The sequence below is a fragment of the Physcomitrium patens genome, chromosome 21, assembly GCF_059467195.1.
Source record: "Physcomitrium patens ecotype Gransden chromosome 21, ASM5946719v1, whole genome shotgun sequence".
Taxonomy (NCBI): domain Eukaryota; kingdom Viridiplantae; phylum Streptophyta; class Bryopsida; order Funariales; family Funariaceae; genus Physcomitrium; species Physcomitrium patens.
The window spans coordinates 11,193,700-11,213,933 of NC_143430.1; the positions used below are offsets into that span (position 1 = coordinate 11,193,700).

Below are 20,234 nucleotides of genomic sequence, written 5' to 3' on the forward strand. Positions count from 1 at the left end.
GGTGGTAGTGGTGGTTGGTGTTGATCTGGAAAGCTCTTTGGCTTGGTATGAAATTTCTTCATTTGTAAAACATGGAAAATTGAATGGACTCAAATATGTGGCCAAAGCTTGAGGTGGTATGCAACATCAGATATTACTGCAAAAATATGAAAAGATCTAATCTACTAAGATGCTAGTTTATGGATTTGGGTTGATGTTGCAAGTGGCAAATTGATATTGGAGAGTAACACATGATTACCCTTTCAAAAGGTCTTGTGTTGTTGATGGTTATCTGTATATTACTTTTGTCAATTCTAAGCAGTAAAGAGGTAGTGCCGTTTTTCTTATAAGGTCATTGTAAGTCATTGTATAAATTCTTCTATTGTTAGGTTGTTAATCTTGATAGGACAATAGAAAGTTTCTGGCATAATTGGATGTTGATTAGTATTAAGAAAAAATGGTGAATGATCAATATTTACTTGAATATTATCATTATAAGCAAATTCTAAGGATATCAAGTATTCATCTCAATCATTATGATGAACCGCCTCGAATGCTCGTAGCATATCTTCTAAGGTCAGATTTATATGCTCTATTTGTCTATCCATTTGAGGATGAAAGACTATAGACATAACAAGTCATGTGTCTAGTAGCTTGAACAAGCCTTACCAAAAACTTCCCATGAAGTGTGAATCTCAATTTGAAATGATGATACAAGATAATCCATGGTGACAAAAGACAATATCAAAAAAGACTTATACAAGCATTGGAGCATTAATATCCGAGCACATTGCAGCCAATTAAAGTTGCTTTGAGAGTTGATCTATAAAAATAAAAATTACGATATGATTATGATGCATTTGTAATAAACACGTAATGAGATCCATAGTCACCTGCTTCCAACGTCATATAAGTAGCAAAATTGGCTACAATATTCTAAGAGATATTACCTTGTATACTTTATTATGTTGACATGACTTGCAAGAGCATACAAAGGTACGAACATCGTAATCTAAACTTATCCAAAATCATGTCCTTGAGATCCATTCTAAGGACTTCTCTTGTTTCAGATATCTAGATATTGAGATGTCATGTCCTTCCGGAAGTATGCGCGTCTAGAGTTTAGCATTGTAAAGTATATAAATTTGATTCTTGAAATAGAGTAAGCCATTACTAAGAGTGTTATCCTAATATTGTATATCATCCACCTTCAATAGATTACTAATCATCTTGAAATAAGCATTCCATTACATAGCTTCCTTCCATTCTGCCTCTTTGCTTAGATTTGAAATGATACTACTAATGGTAGCAACTTCTATCTCATCTCCCAATTCGTTCTTCAAGTTTGATCTCTATGATAAATTATATGGCATAGTATATTATTGCCCTTACTTGTACTAAAGATGGATATCAAAAAGCTACAACTATTCTTTTCAATGATAATGCCATAATTTCATATTTTTTAAATAAAAATTATGTAGTAAGGGTCAATGGTCAATCCGAACAACCACTGATTTTTCCAATAGATAATGTTGCCACATCTTAGTAGTGTCTACAATTGCTAATTACTCTCAATCAGATAAAGAGAAATTGCACTCTATCCTTCTGAGCTTGCATGATTCATATGCCACAAGTTGAAGGCCCCTACCAAAGTCTTGTTGAAGAACCATTCTAATAGCAAAGTCAGAGGCATCAATGTGAAGTGTACAAAGGAGATTATGATCATATAATTGTAATATTAGAGCAATAATGATTGATTCCTTCAACTTATCAAAGGCATTTTGCTACTCCAATTTGTATTCAAATGGGGAACCCTTTTCCAATAGGTTTGTCAATGAGGCAACAATGTAAGCAAATTGCCAAACAAAACAGTAATAGTATCTAACAAGGCCTAAAAATGAGCAAACTTCAAAAGCATCTTTGGAAGTTGGCCAATCCTCTATTGCTTTTACCTTATCTTGCTCCATATGCATGCCTCCAAAGAATACCTCATGCCTCAAAAAGGTGACTTTTAACTTCCAAGGCTCACATTTTTATTGCTTATAATAGAAGAAACTATCTTGCAACCAGCATAGTACCTCTTGTAGGTGTTATCCATGCTCTTCATAGATTTTTCTATATACAAGGATATCATCAATGAAGACGAATACATACTTATTCAAAAGGTCTCAAAAAAATCTATTCATGTGACATATGAAAGAGGCTGAAGCATTGGTAAGGCCAAAAGATAAAATCAGTCATTCAAAATATCCATAGTACATACAAAATATCGTCTTTTCCACATCTTCTCTTACAATAGGCATTTGCTAATAGACGCTCCAAAGATCCAAATTATTAAAGATAGTTGCACCTCAAAGTTGGTCAAAAAGATCATCTATGTGTGGAAGTAGATATGTATTTTTAATAGTCTATTTATTGAGACTTCAATAGTTGATGCAAAAGCAAAGTACACCATCTTTCTTAGGTGCAAAGAGTACATGTGTTCTCCATAGTAATATGCTTCTTGAATGAGGCCTTTTTCCTAGAGTTTATCTAATGTCTTTCGCAGCTCTTCAAGTTCTTTTGGTGCTAGGCAATAAATTAGTCAACTTATTGATTTGGCTCTAAGTAACAGTTCTATTTGAAAGGAGGCATCTCAATCAGGAGATACACTACTAGATAGGTCAATTGGAAAGACATCTTGATATTTTCATATGAGTTGTTCTGCCTGTTCTATCTCTTTGGCTATCTTTTCCACCTCTAATGTGAGATTTGGAACTACCATATATATATATATATATATATCGGTTGTTCATGCTCTAGTTGCTTCTTCATAAAAGTCGTTCCTATAAGTAAGTCTTTCATTGTAGATTTTCTTTTCTCTTCACTTATTGTAAAGGTGCAAAGAGTCACCTTGCATCATCCATCTTTAAAAGAGATTATCCTTGCTATCTAATCAACTTTTTTTATTTTTTATTTTTAGCCATGGCATACCAAAGATAACATCATACATTAGCTTTGTCACCTTGAATCTCTTTCTTAAGTTGTAGGTATGTATCAACTTCAAGATTTCTTCTTCATATGTCTCACTCAATATATTCTCTTGGTCATTTACAAGATATATACTTCCTTCATTGATTTCCTTGATTTTAATTCCAAGCTAGTAGGCAATTTTAATTGAGAGGTAATTTTTTGTAGAGCCACAATCTGCAAGCACTCAACATGGTTGTTCTCTTAGTAGTCTCGATGGATGTACTAGTCGACTCTTTTTATAATTATCCAAGGCTATACCATTTGTCTATGAAAGACAATAGCTACCACCAGTATTTGTCCCTGGTGCCTTTACTAAGGAGCCTCATTTTCCTGCTCTAACTCATTATCGGCTTAATAAGTTTCAAGACTATGAATCTGCCTTATCTTACTGGTACTTACACTTTGACGTCTTACACAACCTCCAATCTCATAGCTTAGCTCCCCATAATAGAAATACAATCATTTTTGTACTAATATTTGTCATCTTTGTGGTGTCAATGATCCTTGTAAGGCATCAATGTCCATTGGCATTGGTTGTTGTGCCATGATATTATATAGCAACATAGAACTTTGTACTATACGTCATACTCCATATTTTCTGAAATTTATGGCATCGACCCTCTCTGTAATCCAAATTGCTTCTTTGAATGTTTATAGATCCTTTAGGTCTATTTCTTGTTGGACTCCAGGTTTCAAACCTCATAGGAATCAATCCATCATCTCTACCTCCAAAACATTGCTAATTTGGAGATATATGAACTTGAATTGGAAGACATAAACTTGCACCAACCTAGTTTGTGTAAGATTTGCTAATTGATTGCGTGCTATCTTTTCTACATTGTGTTAGGGACATAGTCCTTAGAACCTTCTAGAGACAAGTTTCTAGAACCTTCTAGAAACAAGTTTCTAGAACCTTCTAGAAACAAGTCTCTAGAACCTTCTAGAAGCTTCTTAGTAGGTAGAAGATGTTAGGGACATAGTTCTTAGAACCTTCTAGAGATAAGCTTCTAGAACCTTCTAGAAGCAAGTCTCTGGAACCTTCTAGAAGCTTCCTAGTTGGTAGAAGTTGCTTGAGAAGCTTCCTAAATAAGAGTATATATTGGAATCGAGGCTGAAGAGTTCTTCAGTCTCGACAACACATCTCTTGGAGCTCTAGCTCACTTCTCTGGTGTTCTTCTTGTATTCATCTCATTAATCTAGAACTTGCCAGTTCTTCTTGAACTTCTTGTTAGATCTCGAGTCTGTATTTTTGTATCCATGACAGTTTGTCGAGACTTCACTCACCTCAGATATCAGAGTTAGTTTCTTCCTCGTTAGAGAGCGGATTATCCCTCTACTTGGAAGTGTACTAGCATTTTAGAGGTTGCGGATTACCCTCCTCTAAACTGATACTTCTTTTGTTACAATATTGGAGTCTTATTCTTCTTGGAAAGAGTGGATTACCCCTTTTCTTGAAGCTCCTAAGGCATTTTAGAGGTTGCGGAGTACCCTCCTCTAAACCAATATTATCTTCTTGTAGAGTCATTTCTGTCCTTCTCTTAGAATGGCCAAAGGCCAAGACATTAGTATGATGGAAAGTTCGGAGTCCAAGTTGGATGCTATCATGAATGCCCTCGCTACGTTATCGTAAAGAACTGCAGAGATTGAAGGAGTCGTGGCAAAGCTTCATAATGATAGAGCATCTGGGATGGCACAATCTAGGTTGCACCAGCCTCAAACTTTTGTACTTGGAGAAGCAACTTTGCCTCAGGTTCGACAAGCACCACTGGTTCTACAAGATAAGGAGCCCCGAGCTAGCCTTCCGGACAAGTTTGATGGTACGTGTTGTCGTGTTGTAATACGAGTATATTGTGAAAATATAAAGGAAGAGGATTTTTATTAATGTTCAGTTACCTCAAATATTGGGAGCAACGACCAATTCCAGTGCAAATACTGAGAAGCTAGGTTCAGTCACCCCGTTACAGTCAGCCGGGGCATACTGAAATGCTCCGTTCGATTCCAATAACGAGAGTCAGCAGGAAGGAAAAGGACCAATTGACACGACGGGTGAGCCTGGTTCGAAGAGCCAATTGGATCCAATTTCAAGAATCCAATCCGGGTCCTCTTACCCAATATGAGACCTGAATTGGTCGGGCAACCCAATGCAGTCTAATTACGGGAAAATCCAGGTCTTACTATGGGCTTCAGCCAATCTGACGCGAAGGACCAATTTGATCCAATTACGGGAACATCCGGATCTTACTACTGGACTCTTAGCCAATATGAGACCTGAATTGGTCAGGCGACTCAATGTGGTCCCGATTACGGGGTTTTAATTCTGTTTCAGGCTGTCCTGTTCTCTGTGCCGTTTCAGGGAACATTGTTTTCGGTAAAAGGATCTCTTAAAGGTAAAAACAGAGGAGAAAGCTCTGACGGCGAGAGCCAATTCCGGATCCAAGACGGAAGGAGCCAATTCCAGATCCAAGACGGAAGATTGAAGAAATTCAGAGGCTAGGGTTTGAAAGAGGAGAGAATTAGGGTTAAAGGGGAAAAAGGTTAAGAAATGAGGGGGGATTTTTTTCAGATCAGATTTTTGGATCGAAGAGCTAGCTTCAACCTCTTTTCAAGGTCACTAGTTTGGTTTCATTAGGGTTGTGAGGAAAGAGCAATCGCTGCTCAAAGTCAGTGTTTATTTTGGTGTTTCGGATTTTATATAAAACATTGATGGTTTGCATTCTCAATCGGTTTGTGCAAGTCGTGTAGCATCTATGGATCAAAATTTGGTATTGTCTGGATAGTTGGGTGTGCTAAGTGTATACAAAAATTTGTGTTAATCTAATAATGCAATCAAGAGATATTTGGATTTTAGTACAAAGGGTTGTCGGAAGTTGGCAGTCTAGGGTTGGATAGGATTTCTGTGATATCTGAAGATCTACTAGTTGGATCAACGTAAGTTTTTGCTTGGTAATAGAAGATTTGGAGATCAAGCGGCTATTCAATTTTGAGCTAGAGTTAATAGTTGACAAAGGAGAAATCACTTCTGGAGTTTCTACATCAAATTTCAAGGTTGCGGCCGAGTGTCATCAGTGCAGTTTTTGGGCGTTTTCTTGCAATCTGTAAGTTGGGTTGGGCTGAAATTTTCTGAGCATATAGAAGGCTTATACTGGTATTTGGGTGCAAAATTTCACACTAAGTGGACGGTTGGATCAAAAGTTACAACTTGTCAAAGCTCACTGGCTAGGATTAGGGCTTATTAAGAAAAACAAAAACAACTTAATTATAAAAGAAATAAAGCAATTGGAATATTGTATGGTTAAAATGACTATGAAGAGTGTTTTTAAATACTTGGAAATTGATATTTCAATTATATTCTTCATACATGGATAAAATCTATTAGGATTTCTTTGTTATTTGCAAAAACAACTATACCTTCCACAGCCAGATATCCAGTGTATTCCCGAACAAGACAACACGTAATACGACAGAGTTCCAAGTTTCGAGGATTCGTCAATCAAATCAGGTTGATAACAGTTTTACAGCCCGAACGCTATCCAACGGAGGAGTCACGTGTTGGGCTTGTTGGAACCTTACTTACAAGGCAAGCTCTATTATGGTTTGCTCCTTTGTTTGAAAAATGATCGTCCATACTAAACAACTTTGAAACCTTTTTGGAGGCATTTGCGGAAGAATTTGGTGAACACGACAAGATTCGATGGGCTACAACAAAGATCCGGTTACTATGACAAGAGATGCACTCTACATCAGTCTATGCATCGAACTTCAGGCAATTAGCATGTGATATCAATTGGGACGAAGAAGCATTGATGAGTCAATTCTATTGGAGTTTAAGGGATGATGTGAAGGATTTGCTATTAACTCTTCCTGATCTACAAATGCTCAACGAAGCTATTAGCCAAGCTGTGAAGTGCGATAATCTCCTATTCCAACACTGTCAAGATCAACGTTCAAGACAACATACGGTTTGCCATGCCTCAACTATGTCGGCATGTAGTGTGAATACACATTCAGAGGTAGAAGACATGCAAATTGATGCAGTACGTATCAAATCTCTTATCCAAGAAGAAAAAAAGTGACGTATGGAGGAAGTTATATGCTTGTATTGCGGTGAAGAAGGCCACAAAGTTGGAAACTACACCAAGAAGAAAAATCGACGTATTGTCAGACTAGGGGTGCGTTTGTTCAGGAAAACGAGGATGCCCAGCCACAATAGAAACTGTGCGACTGCACAATGAAATATCGCAACAACAACCAGGTTCCTTTCTTTCTGCTCAACCTGTCCTTTGCTTTACAATCCCTTTGCTTATTGGCCCTCAAAAATTAAGAACCTTAGCATTATTAGATTCAGGAGCATCTGCTTGTTTCTTAGACAAAGAATTTGTGAAGTGTCATAAGATCCCTTTAGTACAAAAATCCAAACCTGTTCACGTTGAGGTCATAGATGGACGACCTTTATTGTCTGGTAGTGTCACCCATGAATCAAAACCTATAGAAGTGACGTTTAAGGGCCATAGTAGTCATATTATTTTCAATATTATTAGAACCCCATCAAATCCTATTATTCTTGGTCTTTCCTGGTTGAAAAAGCATAACCCATCCATAGATTGGAAGTTGCGGAAGATAACCTTTTCCACAAAACCACCCAAGAACAAGCCTAGTAGAACACCCCGAATAGAGAAATCCTTATTTATTGGAGCAAGAGCATTTATAAGATCGTCCAAGGAAGGCACACCGTTTATCATTTATGCGGCTCCAACTACCAGGGAGAAGATCTCAACAACAAGTATACCTGAGCAATATAAGGATTTTAAAGACATGTTTCAAAAGAAGAATGCTGACATGCTACCCGAACACTGACCATATGATTGCGCCATAGACTTGTAGGAAAGAGCACAACCGCCTTTTCGCCCAATCTACAATCTATTGCAGATGGAGTTGGTAGAGTTGTGGAAGTACATCGACGAGAATCTAGCCAAGAACTTCATCCGTCATTCAAAATCGTCAGCTGGAGCACCCATCTTATTTGTGAAGAAGAAAGATGGCTCGTTGCGGATGTGCGTGGACTATCGAGGCCTCAACAAGGTAACAAAGAAGAATTGTTATCCGTTACCCTTGATTTCTGGTCTCTTAGAACAACTTGGACATGCAAGGATTTTTACAAAAATTGATTTAAGAGGAGCTTAGAACCTCGTATGAATCAAGGAAGGAGATGAGTGGAAGACAGCATTCCGTTCAAGGTATGGCCATTTTGAGTATAATGTCATGCCCTTTGGTCTTACCAATGCTCCAGCGGTCTTTCAACATATGATGAATGACATTTTTTGAGAGCACCTTGACGATTTTGTTCTCATCTATTTGGATGATATTTTGATATTCTCCAAAAATGAGGAAGAGCATGAAAAGCATGTTCGTTTGGTCTTGGAGAAACTACGCGAGCGAGGACTTTATGCCAAGTTGGAGAAGTGTTTATTTCACTAAATAGAGATGGAGTTTTTAGGGTTCGTTGCGACTACGGAAGGCTTGAAGATGGACCCCAAGAAGGTAGAAGCAATCGTGTCTTGGGAGGTTCCAAAGACGGTGAGAGACGTACAATGCTTTCTTGGCTTTGCCAACTTCTATCGGATCTTCATCAAGAATTACTCTCAAGTTGCTGCTCCTCTCACTCGTTTGACATGCAAGGATAAGCTAGAATGGGGACCTCTAGCGGAGAAGGCATTTGAAGACCTAAAAATCACATTTACTACGGCTCCAATTTTAGTACATCCAGACTTTACAAAGGCCTTTTATTTAGAAATTGATGCTTCGGATTTTGCTTTGGGAGCTGTACTTTCACAAATGGGAGAAGACAAGAAGCTCCATCCGGTTGCATTCTATTCTTGAAAGTTCTTTGCTGCTGAAATCAATTATGAGATCCATGATAAGGAACTTCTTGCTATAGTGGATTCTTTCCAAGAATGGCATCACTTTTTTGAAGGAGCTGCACACCCAATGACCGTATACACAGATCACAAGAATTTGGAGTATTTCATATCGGCTCGAGTTTTAAATTGACGTCAAGCTCGGTAGAGTATGTTACTATCTAGGTTCGATTTTGTTATCACTATCGACCTGGAAAGCAGTAAGGACTATCTGATGCCTTATCGAGGAGATCGTATCTTGTACCAAAGGTTGGAGAAGCAGCGTTTGATCAACAATGTACGACATTGTTGAAGCCAGAGCAATTTCAGTTTTGCGCTACTATTGTGTCAATTGATGTTGACTTCTTGAATCAGGTACGTGCCGTGACCATTGAAGATTGAGTAGCCATTGATATTAAGCAGCGTGCAAATGATGACAAATTTAAGGTGGAGGGAGATCTTTTATACTTTGAGGAGCGGTTAAATATTCCAAAAGGACCAATACGACTCTGAGTTCTTCAATCTCGCCACGATTTTCCAGCTTCGGGATATTTTGGATTCAACAAGACCTTGGAGCTTATTTCTCAAGATTTTTGGTGGCCCCAAATGTAGAAGGATGTGAAAGATTTTGTCCTCTCCTGCAACATCTATTCAAGATCCAAGAATCCTCGACATCGCCCTTATGGACTCCTACAGCCATTGCTGATTCCACGTCGACCATGGTCTTCAGTTTCCATGGACTTTATTACGGACCTTCCATCATCGAATTCATTTGACAGCATCTTTGTCGTGATAAATCGGCTTACAAAGATGGCGCACTTTATTCTTTGCAAGAAGACATCGTCCAATGAAGTCACAGCAAGGCTCTTTCTCGATAATGTGTATCGATATCATGGACTACCAGATGATATCATATCAGATCGAGGAATCCAGTTTGTATCAAAGTTTTGGAGACCTCTCTTTGAGATACTGAAGGTGGATATCAAGCTTTCTTCGGCTTTTCATCCTTAAACTGATGGCCAAATGGAACGGGTGAACCAAGTCTTGGAACAATACTTACGATGCAGCATCAACTATCAGCAAGACGATTGGACCACATATCTGTCGTTAGTCGAGTTTGCATATAACAACACCCTCCATGCGTCGATTCAATACACACCATTTTTTTCCAACTATGGGTATCATCCGAAGCTTGATTTATTGAATCCGTCAACAAATAACAATCCAGTAGTTGAAGGATTTGTGAAACAACTATCAAAGCTTCAAAATACATTGAAGCTTCAATTACAATCCGCTCAAGAATCCTACAAGGCGTCTGCAGATAGATTTCAGAATCAAGCACCTACTTTCAAAATTGGAGATAAAGCATGGCTTCTTCGACAGAATATCAAGACCAAGCAACCATATGATAAGTTGGACTATCGAAGATTGGGACCATTCATTATCCAGAAGCAAATCAATCCAATGGCGTACCGTTTGGAATTACCGACTTCTATGAAGGTACATCCAGTCTTTTATGTTTCTCTGTTGGAGCCTTATCGAGAGTCATCTTTTTTTGGAAGAGTGCAATGTCCGCCACCGAGTATTGAGATCGAGAACCATGAGGAATACGAGGTTGAAAAGGTAATGGATTCACAGCAAAGGTGGGGCAAGTTGGAGTATCTTGTTTATTGGTGCGGCTACGACATTAATGAGCAAACGTAAGAGCCAGCTGAAAATCTTGCCAATGCGCTGTAAAAGGTACAAGAGTTTCATCAACAACATCCTCATAAACCTAAGCCGGTTCAACGATAGCTTCCTTCTGAAGCTTGCTCACCTAAGAATATAAGAAAGGAAAAGAGCACCACCAAAATTCATAGTTGATGTAGTTATTTTTTCCAAGATAAAATAGAATTTTTTCAGTAGCCATAGTTTGGTCTTCTGATATGGATAGCCAAGAGATAGATACTATGCCAATCAGATTATCTCAACCGACTAGCTCACGAAGGTGACCCCGAGATGAAGAACCGCCTACACCACGATGACGATGGAGGATACTGAGTAATTGATCATTGGTGATTGTATTTGAGTCCGAGCGTGCTTACAATGGTGAGCCAAAAGACGTGTTTGTAGGACAATTTCACAATGAGGACACGGAAGTTCATGCTTGGTCATAAGTTGAAGGAGTGGGCCACTACTGTTGACTTCAAGGGTCGATGAACCACTTGCCTCGTAAACAACAGTTGGAGTTCATAACAAACGTTATGCGACAGATCTTCATTTTCTTACGTTGGTACTGATTAATAACAACATTGCTTCTCAGAGACCTCGAAGCTAAAAGAGGGGGTGATGTTAGAGACATAGTCCTTAGAACCTTCTAGAGACAAGTTTCTAGAACCTTCTAGAAGCAAGTCTCTAGAACTTTCTAGAAGCTTCTTAGTTGGTAGAAGATGTTAGGGACATAGTCTTTAGAACCTTCTAGAGATAAGTTTCTAGAACCTTCTAGAAGTAAGTCTCTGAAACCTTTTAGAAGCTTCCTAATTAGTAGAAGTTACTTCAGAAGCTTCCTAAATAGGAGTATATATTGGAATCAAGCCTGAAGAGTTCTTTACTCTCGACAACACATTTCTTGGAGCTCTAGCTTACTTCTCTAGTGTTGTTCTTGTATTCATCTGATTAATCTAGTTCTTGTCAGTTCTTCTTGAACTTCTTGTTAGATCTCAAGTCTATATTTCTGTGTCCGTGACACATTGATAGACCAAAATTGATTCCTAAACTAGGCCTCAAATTCTTTCCAATCACAAAAATCTACCTTGAGCTCTATAACTTTGAATTCTATGTCACCACCAAATCGTTTCCATATCTTTCAAATAATTGGTTGCATATATAATTTCTTCAATGATATTTGTCCTAGATAGTTGGAAGTATTGTTCCATGTTGAAGAGCCATTGACATACATCTTCTTATCTTAAAGTTTTAGAGTATGTACTACGCTTACTCAATTTCAATCTAGTCAATATTGACTCTCTTGTTTGTAAGGCTTTTATTTGCACTTACAAAGTAGCTATCTGGCCTAAGAGGTGTTATATTTGAGCTTCTATTTAAGATTGTTCTTCCATGTCTCCCATACTATAATTTCTCTCCTCGATTCCACTATTGTAATATCTTTTCACCTCTTGATTGATATTTTAAGAGTAGCTCAATATAACCTCAATATAATACCCAATGTGATGACAGTAACTGACCTTGGACTAAATGATGACTATTGACATGCTACAAAAAATAAACAGTCTAGCACTCATTTTAATATCAATGAAACAAGACTAGACTATCACAAAAATCTAAGATCTTTCTATTCCACAACAACATAAAATCTCATTACAAATTAAGTTAAAATAGATCAGAATAGAATTAAACAAAATTGAATATAATAGGACATAAAGGACAAATTGAGCAAATAGAAATAGAACAGAATAGAACTAAACAAAAGGATGAAAAACCAAATTTTACTAAGAGAAAAGATCTGAAGCCATACATCACCAGATGCCCCAAAAGACCCTGGCCAGTCTTATTTATACCTTGTCCTATCACCTTGGACTTTTTAGAATGTTCCTAGGTAGTGGGCCTCATCTAGATAACTGCCCTAAGCCTTTTTAGAAGGTTCTACGATGAGTTCGATCTAAATAACTACCCAAAATCCTTTCTAGAATGTTCTATAATGGATCCTATCTAGTCCACTAACTTAGTCTCAATTCTACAAACTTCTATGGTTCTAATTATCTATATAATTATCTTATCTATATCTTATTATAAATATATTCTAAATTACATCTTTTTTTGAATATGAGATATAGTAATAATTTCCTTGCTTTAGCATTTGGCAGAGTGCATCCATATAAAAATAATGCAAGAAGTCATTCTACTTAGCTTGTAGTACTCATCAACATGAACCTTCTACCATGGTTATTAATTAAGCCCATCTATCTCATATTATTAGTAATTGTATCAAATACATGTATTGTATCTCATAGACTTGATGTCTACAACTAACTCTTAGCATATTAATTTTTTTATTGTTTTGGTATTTATTTATATTTTAGCCAAGTATTTAATTTTATTTTTATTATTTGTATAGACAAGAAGAAAGTCAAAGATATAAATATCTATTTGATAGAAGTACCATAGATGATAACTAAAAGAAAGTATAAGAATATGATGGATTTGATTAGATCTATCAAAACACCTAAAAAATATGGTTCCTTGTTTTAGTACAAGTTTTTGGAATATTAAATCTCAAGTATAAATAGCAATAACTATCATAACCTTTTCCATAATATTTTACCTATTATAATTAGGAAAGTGTTGATTTTTAATATTTGCAAGATCATGTACCATTTAAGAGCATTATTCCAATAAAGATGCAATATAGAAATCATAGAGTGTGAAATTTAAGGCATGATAGACAAATTAATAGATTTAATGTATATAATAGAGCAATATTTGCTATCCAATTGTTTTATCATTCAAGCGCATAATATTATGCATTTGACAAAAGACCTAGATTTGGCAAGATCAATCCATTACAAATAGATATACTATTTGAACCAATATATGAAGATAATGAAAGATTAGATTAGATTAGATAAATGATCCAACCAAATAGGTCAGTAGCCAATGATTACATTTTACATGACTTGACTAAATATACTATCAAACACAAATTTTAATTTTTTTGTTGAAGGTCACTCTTTTCATCATATTATAATATGGAAAGAAATTATTTAATGTATGATACATAATGATTTTTTTTTAATAATTCTATATTTATTTTATCCATTTAATTTGATGTTTCTTTTATATTAGCTAAATAGCATCTATATTTCTTATTTTTCAAATTGTGAAGAATTTAGCTATCAAAAACATTTGGAGAAATGTATTATTTGATATATATAAAAATTTCAATAATTTTTAGTATTTTTATGGCTTTAAATAGTGTTTTGATAATTTTAATGCTATATTATATTTCACGCTATTATTGATGATATTTAAGGCATTCTATTTGCTATGTTTTTATATTTCACTTATAATAAAGTTTGGTGTACTAGTATACAAATTATGAAGGCTACTTCTTACAAAAATGTTCTTCATTCAAAACATCTATGATCCATAAGTTTTTATAATTGTCAAGTTATAAGCTTTTAAAATCAAAGTGCAAATCTTTTATCATTGCTATAATCAACTTACAATATACCTACTAGTCCATCTATTGACCTATACTATAATACCATGTAGAAAGGTACTAGTGATTCAAAGATATGTGGTATAAAATATAATATAAGTGATCAAGATGAATTAGAATAGATAAATTTTACACATGGCATAATACAATGATAAGGTTTTCATATTCCAAGAAGTCAACTATCTAATTTTATAGATGAATGAAGGCATAAGTGGTCTTTTCATCCTTTGATGTCGCTCAACCAAAGATGTTTGTTATCTTTTAGCCTTTGTCGTCTTCAACAAATGGCACTTGTCACTTTTCCACCTAAAGTACTTGTCATCTTTCAATATTTTTCATCTTCCAACATCCATCATTGAAAAATATATCTCTTTTTTAATACAAATAATTTCATATTAAAAAAAATGAACAAGAAAATAATGTCAAAGAAGATTAGCAAGAATACAATATCAAAGAAGATTAGTACAAACACAATGATGGCAAAGAAGGAATGTCACAAGTACTCCAAAATATTACAAGGATCCAATAAAAACTTAAAATTAAAAGATCCTATAAAAAAAATAAAAAACCTCAATAATATAAAGTTATTAAAAAATAGTTAAGAGATCCACCCATTTATGTATTAATTACATAAATTAAATTATTTAATTTATGTCCTTTTAATATTTAAAATCTCTATGCTTTACTCAATGACTAAATTACCATATCCAAACAAAACTCTATAATAAGAAGCTTTCTACATTAAAAATACTTACAAGACTTAATATAACAAAGAATGTTAATTCAAGAAAGCTTCTCCATCTAATATCTTTAAAAGAATAAAATTAATAAAAATAAATATGTATATATATATATATAAATATGTATATATATAAATATGTATATATATAAATATGTATATATATATAAATATGTATATATATATCAATATGTATATATATAAATATGTATATATATATCAATATGTATATATATATCAATATGTATATATATATATATATATATATAAGAATAGTTGTATTAACTATGGTTTATATAGTTAATAAATCATTAAATAAGTAGCTCCATAAGACTGAAATTATTAGTTTATTCATGACCAAATACTTCTATATAAATAACCAATAATAGTTAATATGTCATACATTAATAAAATAATAATTGGTAGGACAAATAAACATTAAGATAAAAGATTTAATAGAAAATGTAATAAGAATAAATATACAAGTATAAAGTGTACTTAGAAAATCAAAGTAATCTTATCTATCATCCAAAATTTCAAAACATAACAAGTATTTCATGTAGACAAAATTATGATATACATACACTAACCTATATAAATAGAGTTTATGAATGTTAAAAGGACATCACTTGTCAAATATTATTGCACAAGTATGAGTCCATATTAGACAGCATAATACATCATTTCTACATTACATACGTAACCTGAAATCAGAAATTCCCTGAAATCAGAAATTCAAAACTAACAAGCGGACAAGACAAAAGAAGAGTGCTATGGAGCGGAAGGAAGGAAGGGAAAGCGAAACGAGGGAGGAGAGGGGAGGTGGACAAGAAGAGAAGGCGAGAAGAGAGAGGGAGAGCGCAGAAGGCGAAGAAGGGGAGAAGGGGGAGGAGCTAAAAGGGAGCGGGCCATGTGCGGAACACCTGGTTTCGCTCCGCCATTCCGTGCCAGCAGCGTCGTCTTGAGGATGTGAGACAGATCCTGACGGGGGACCGGCCATGGCCAGCTGCTTACAACATCGTCATACTCCTCTGTCCTGATTTCTATAACAAGTAGATCTATCTTACATCTGCACTTCCCCCACCCCAACCCCCGCCCCCCACGCCCTATGCTCTCTCTCTCTTCGCATCACCTCATTTCAATTTAATGCCCCACCCCTGCTGCTCTTACTCTCCTCCCCTCCCCCTTCGCTCCCTCCCTCCTCCAAGGGTTTTGTCCCTCGCCTTCAGATCGTGGAGCCGGCACCATGGATGAAGAGTACGATGTGATTGTGCTGGGCACCGGGCTGAAGGAGTGCATCCTCAGTGGGCTACTCTCCGTGGATCGTCTCAAGGTGGGTGGGATCGCAGATCGTGGTTGATCTGTGTGACTCGGGCGGTGTGGCGTAGCTGCCGGCTCTCTGGGTGTAGCGTGGATTTGTGGTCGGCGAGGGATGACGGTTTGCGTGGGTCGTGGTTGTGGGGGCGGTTTTGGAAGGATTGTGTGCGTTGTTGGATCTTTCCGGCAGGTTTGGAGCTGGGGTGGGTGGGTGTGGTGAGTCAGAGTCGAGGTGTGCGGTGAGGTTTGAAAGGGTTGGCGAGTCGCGCAGATGGGTGGAATGCGTAGTTGGCTGGAGGATGAGTGGTGAAGAGGCTGTGGAGTCGGTGATTGTAATTCGTCCGACCCCGTTCCGGTTCCAGAGTTTTTTCATTTCTTTTTGATGGTACGTGTCGGTGGCAGGTGCTTCATATGGACAGGAATGACTATTACGGCGGAGCTGCTGCATCTTTGAACTTGAACCAGGTGGGTGATGTGCGAGCCCTGTAGTGTTGTATTGATCGAATACAGTGGTGGCGGCGTCTCGTGTTCCCAATTTAGGCGTGAGATCGGTTGCCCGGGCTCTGGGTTTGAATTGTGTGTTTGAGGAATTTAGTGTGTGGGTGTGTACGCTTCGTTCAATTAGGATCTGTTTGCAATTGAAGAGCGTCGCTCCCTTCGTTTAGACGCTTGTTGCGATGTTCATGGAACGGGTATTCAGATATATTACGCGAAAGCGCGCGATCGGTTAGGTTTGAAGTTGAAGGCGTTGGTCGCACTGCTTCCCGTGGGGTTATGGAGGGTATCGGAATCTGTTTTTGGAGTCATGACTCGGGCAACTAGTGTTGGAGCGACGCGTTCCACCAAGTCGATCAATGATCATACAGGGACGAGCTACATTGGAGCTAGGGATTGGTTCAAAACAGTGTTCGAGCTTTCAATAGTCATGTATCGGAGCCTGTGATAAGTGTGGGGCGTTTTCTGTGTCGCAGTTGTGGCAGAAGTTCAGAGGGGATGAGAAGCCTCCGGCGTCTTTGGGATCCAGCAAAGAGTACAATGTGGACATGGTTCCTAAGGTAATGAAAGAGTGGGCGTGATGTGTTTCAGTTTGCAGTGAATTCGTATCTGTTGCGCCATCAGTGGGTGTGTAGTAACACGTCCAGCCACTTACGTGCGCTGGTAAGTGCAAGTGATGGGCGTCTGAAGATTGGAATGCGCGTTTTGTGTTGTAGTTCATGATGGCGAATGGCGCTCTCGTGAGGGTGCTCATCCACACGGATGTAACGAAGTACCTGCTATTCAAGGCCGTGGACGGCAGCTACGTCTACAAGCAGGGAAAGGTGCGCACTCGTGTGTTTTCCGTCGGGGAAACATTCGTGAGGTTGCTAGAGTTGTTTGGTTTCCATGTTGTGGTGGAGCGATGCTTTGCGGTGGTTTCATCCAGAGGCATCTGGCAGATACAAGAGGACCAGGTCCTTGGAGGGTAGCTGCAGGCACCGCGCTGCGCTTCTTACAAGCGGAGGATGGTGTAGCCGCTAGCCGTGCATTGAAGCCGTTTGTGGTGCCATGATGACAGGTTTATAAAGTTCCGGCCAACGACGTGGAGGCATTGAAGTCGCCCTTGATGGGGCTGTTCGAGAAGAGGCGTGCTCGCAAGTTTTTCATCTTTGTGCAGAACTATGACGAGGAGGATGCCAAAACACACGAGGGAATGGACTTGCGGACAGTGACAACCAAGGAGGTTTTCGAGTATGTGTCTTTCTTTGGCCGGAATCTGTAGGTTGATTTGCGAGGTGCATGTGTGTCGGGCATGGTCGCTTGACGTGTGTTGGATCGTAGGGGTGGTTGTGACCACGGCAGTAAGCTTGTGGGGGGTAATTCCGGCGGGTGCTGCATCTCATCGTGTAAACTGTGGTGCAGGAAGTTCGGGCTGGATGCCAACACAGTAGACTTTATTGGACACTCTTTGGCTCTGCATCGCGATGATCGGTTCTTGTCGGAGCCAGCGTTGGACTTTGTGAAAAGAGTCAAGGTATGCCGAACGTCGTGAACGCATGGTTATTATCACAGTCAGTCGCTTTGATTTCGTTCCCACCACTGCGCCGAGGAAGGCTTTGGGTATTGCAGTGTGCACCGATGTGGCTGATTTGTGACGTGTTTTGGGACTGGTGCAGTTGTACGCCGAGTCGATGGCACGGTTCCAGGGGGGGTCGCCGTACATTTACCCGCTGTATGGTCTCGGCGAGTTGCCGCAGGTATGTCCTCATGCCTTGCTGGTGCCTGTTTCCATTCGTCCAGTGTACGGAGCACCGATTGTACTGTGGCGTTGTGAAGCTGGATGGGGAGATTCGAGGTTATGAGTATGGCGTAACCACTACCAGAGAGTCAGATTGGCAGTTCGCAATGGGTGGTGCCAAACTGCAGGCTTTGGCAGCGGGAGTGGTTGAGGCAATGGGTCTTTTAGGGGGCGAGCAACTTCTCCGTCGTTCTTAGCGCCGCGCGTGCGGGGTCTAATGTGATCCGAGTCTGATCTGGGTACGTGAACTTTGTTTGTTGCAGGGGTTCGCCCGTCTGAGTGCAGTGTACGGAGGAACTTACATGCTTGCCAAACCGGAGTGCAAGGTACAAGAATGATGGAGGTGGTGGTGGAGCCACCAGATTTTTGTTTGTTCTCGTGCTTTGGTGGCGAACGAGCAGTCGTGGGTGGTTGGGTTGATTGAAAACTGAGCGTTGTGGATTTGACGTGATGTATCAGGTCGAATTTGATGAGATGGGTCAAGTGATGGGAGTTACATCTGAGGGTGAGACGGCGAAGGCTAAGAAAGTCGTGTGCGACCCGTCATACCTGCCGAATAAGGTAATGGAGCATTGTAGGATTTGAGGTTTTGTGTGGGTGCGCTTCGAATGGAGGTCGTGGTTGTGGCGACGAACCATCTTGTGTGGACGGATCCGTTGAACATGGGGCTTTGGTTGGTTTCAGGTGAAGAAGGTCGGGAAGGTGGTGCGTGCTATCTGCTTTATGAGCCATCCGATTCCGAACACCGGCGACTCCGATTCAGTTCAGATTATTCTACCGCAAAAGCAACTTGGCCGCAGATCGGACATGTAAGTGGTGCAGCTTCGAGTGCCGTTTCGTGAGGAATGACGTGGAAGTGTTAGGGTGCCTGAACGATTGGAAGAGAGGGAGGCAGGCGTTGGTGTTAATTATGTGTCGGTGAGATGTGGTGGCTGGTGAAGTGTTATGTTTGGTCGTGCATTTCTCTGGTACGGAGTTTGTGTGGTGTGTTCGATGCTGACGTTTGATCGATACGGTGGCAGGTATGTGTTCTGTTGTTCTCACTCTCACAACGTGGCTCCGAAAGGCAAGTACATCGCGTTTGTTTCAGCGGAGGTGGAGACGGAGAACCCTGAGGCTGAGCTTCAGCCGGGGCTTTCCCTGCTGGGTCAAATTGACGAGAAGATTATTGACATGTACGACATGTACGAGCCAGTGAACGATTCGTCGCTGGACAACTGTTTCATTTCAAAGGTAGTAATTTCAAAGGATCACTCACTGGGAAGTCGCATGTGTACGTGGGGGGGGGGGGGGGTAGTGTATTGAGGGCTGCCATATGTGTGTGGTGAAGAGTTGGGTCAATTGTTGGTCCGGTGTCGATTTGAGAACCTGGGAGACGAGTTGCGAGGCGTGGTTGAGCGGCTCGATGGGAGGCGCTGTCTGCGCTGATGTAGAGTTCGCAGATTCGGGTTTTGAAATGAGAGGGAATGGTGTTTTTTTTGACGTGCTGTGTTTTGGTTTGTGTGCGTGGGGCAGAGCTACGATCCAACGACCCACTTTGAGACGACGGTGCAAGACGTGCTTTCGATGTATACAAGGATTACGGGGAAGAATCTGGATCTGAGCGTAGATTTGAGTGCGGCAAGCGCTGCGGAGGAGTAGTGGTGAATGTTAGGTCCGAAGGCGTTTACTTAGAGTAGATTTTGGGAGTCTGGTTATTCTGCCAGGGTCTATTGTTGACTACTTTTGTGTAAGTCAATTCACATTTTACATGTTAATTTAATGTCATGAACGACGTGCTTTCCTGTATCGATGTGCGCC

General features: G+C 39.1%; 1 protein-coding gene across 1 annotated transcript; it reads left to right on the top strand.

Moving 5' to 3' along the window:
* The first annotated feature begins 15,990 nt into the window (after nt 1–15,990).
* Nucleotides 15,991–20,222, top strand: LOC112274546 (guanosine nucleotide diphosphate dissociation inhibitor 1). Its single transcript, XM_024504199.3, has 12 exons — nt 15,991–16,175; nt 16,562–16,624; nt 17,131–17,214; nt 17,371–17,478; nt 17,715–17,887; nt 18,059–18,170; nt 18,313–18,393; nt 18,698–18,760; nt 18,894–18,995; nt 19,119–19,243; nt 19,457–19,667; nt 19,950–20,222. Exons 1-12 carry the CDS (start codon nt 16,089–16,091, stop codon nt 20,073–20,075), a joined length of 1,335 nt encoding a protein of 444 aa, XP_024359967.1. The 5' UTR covers nt 15,991–16,088; the 3' UTR covers nt 20,076–20,222.
* Nucleotides 20,223–20,234: the final 12 nt, after the last annotated feature.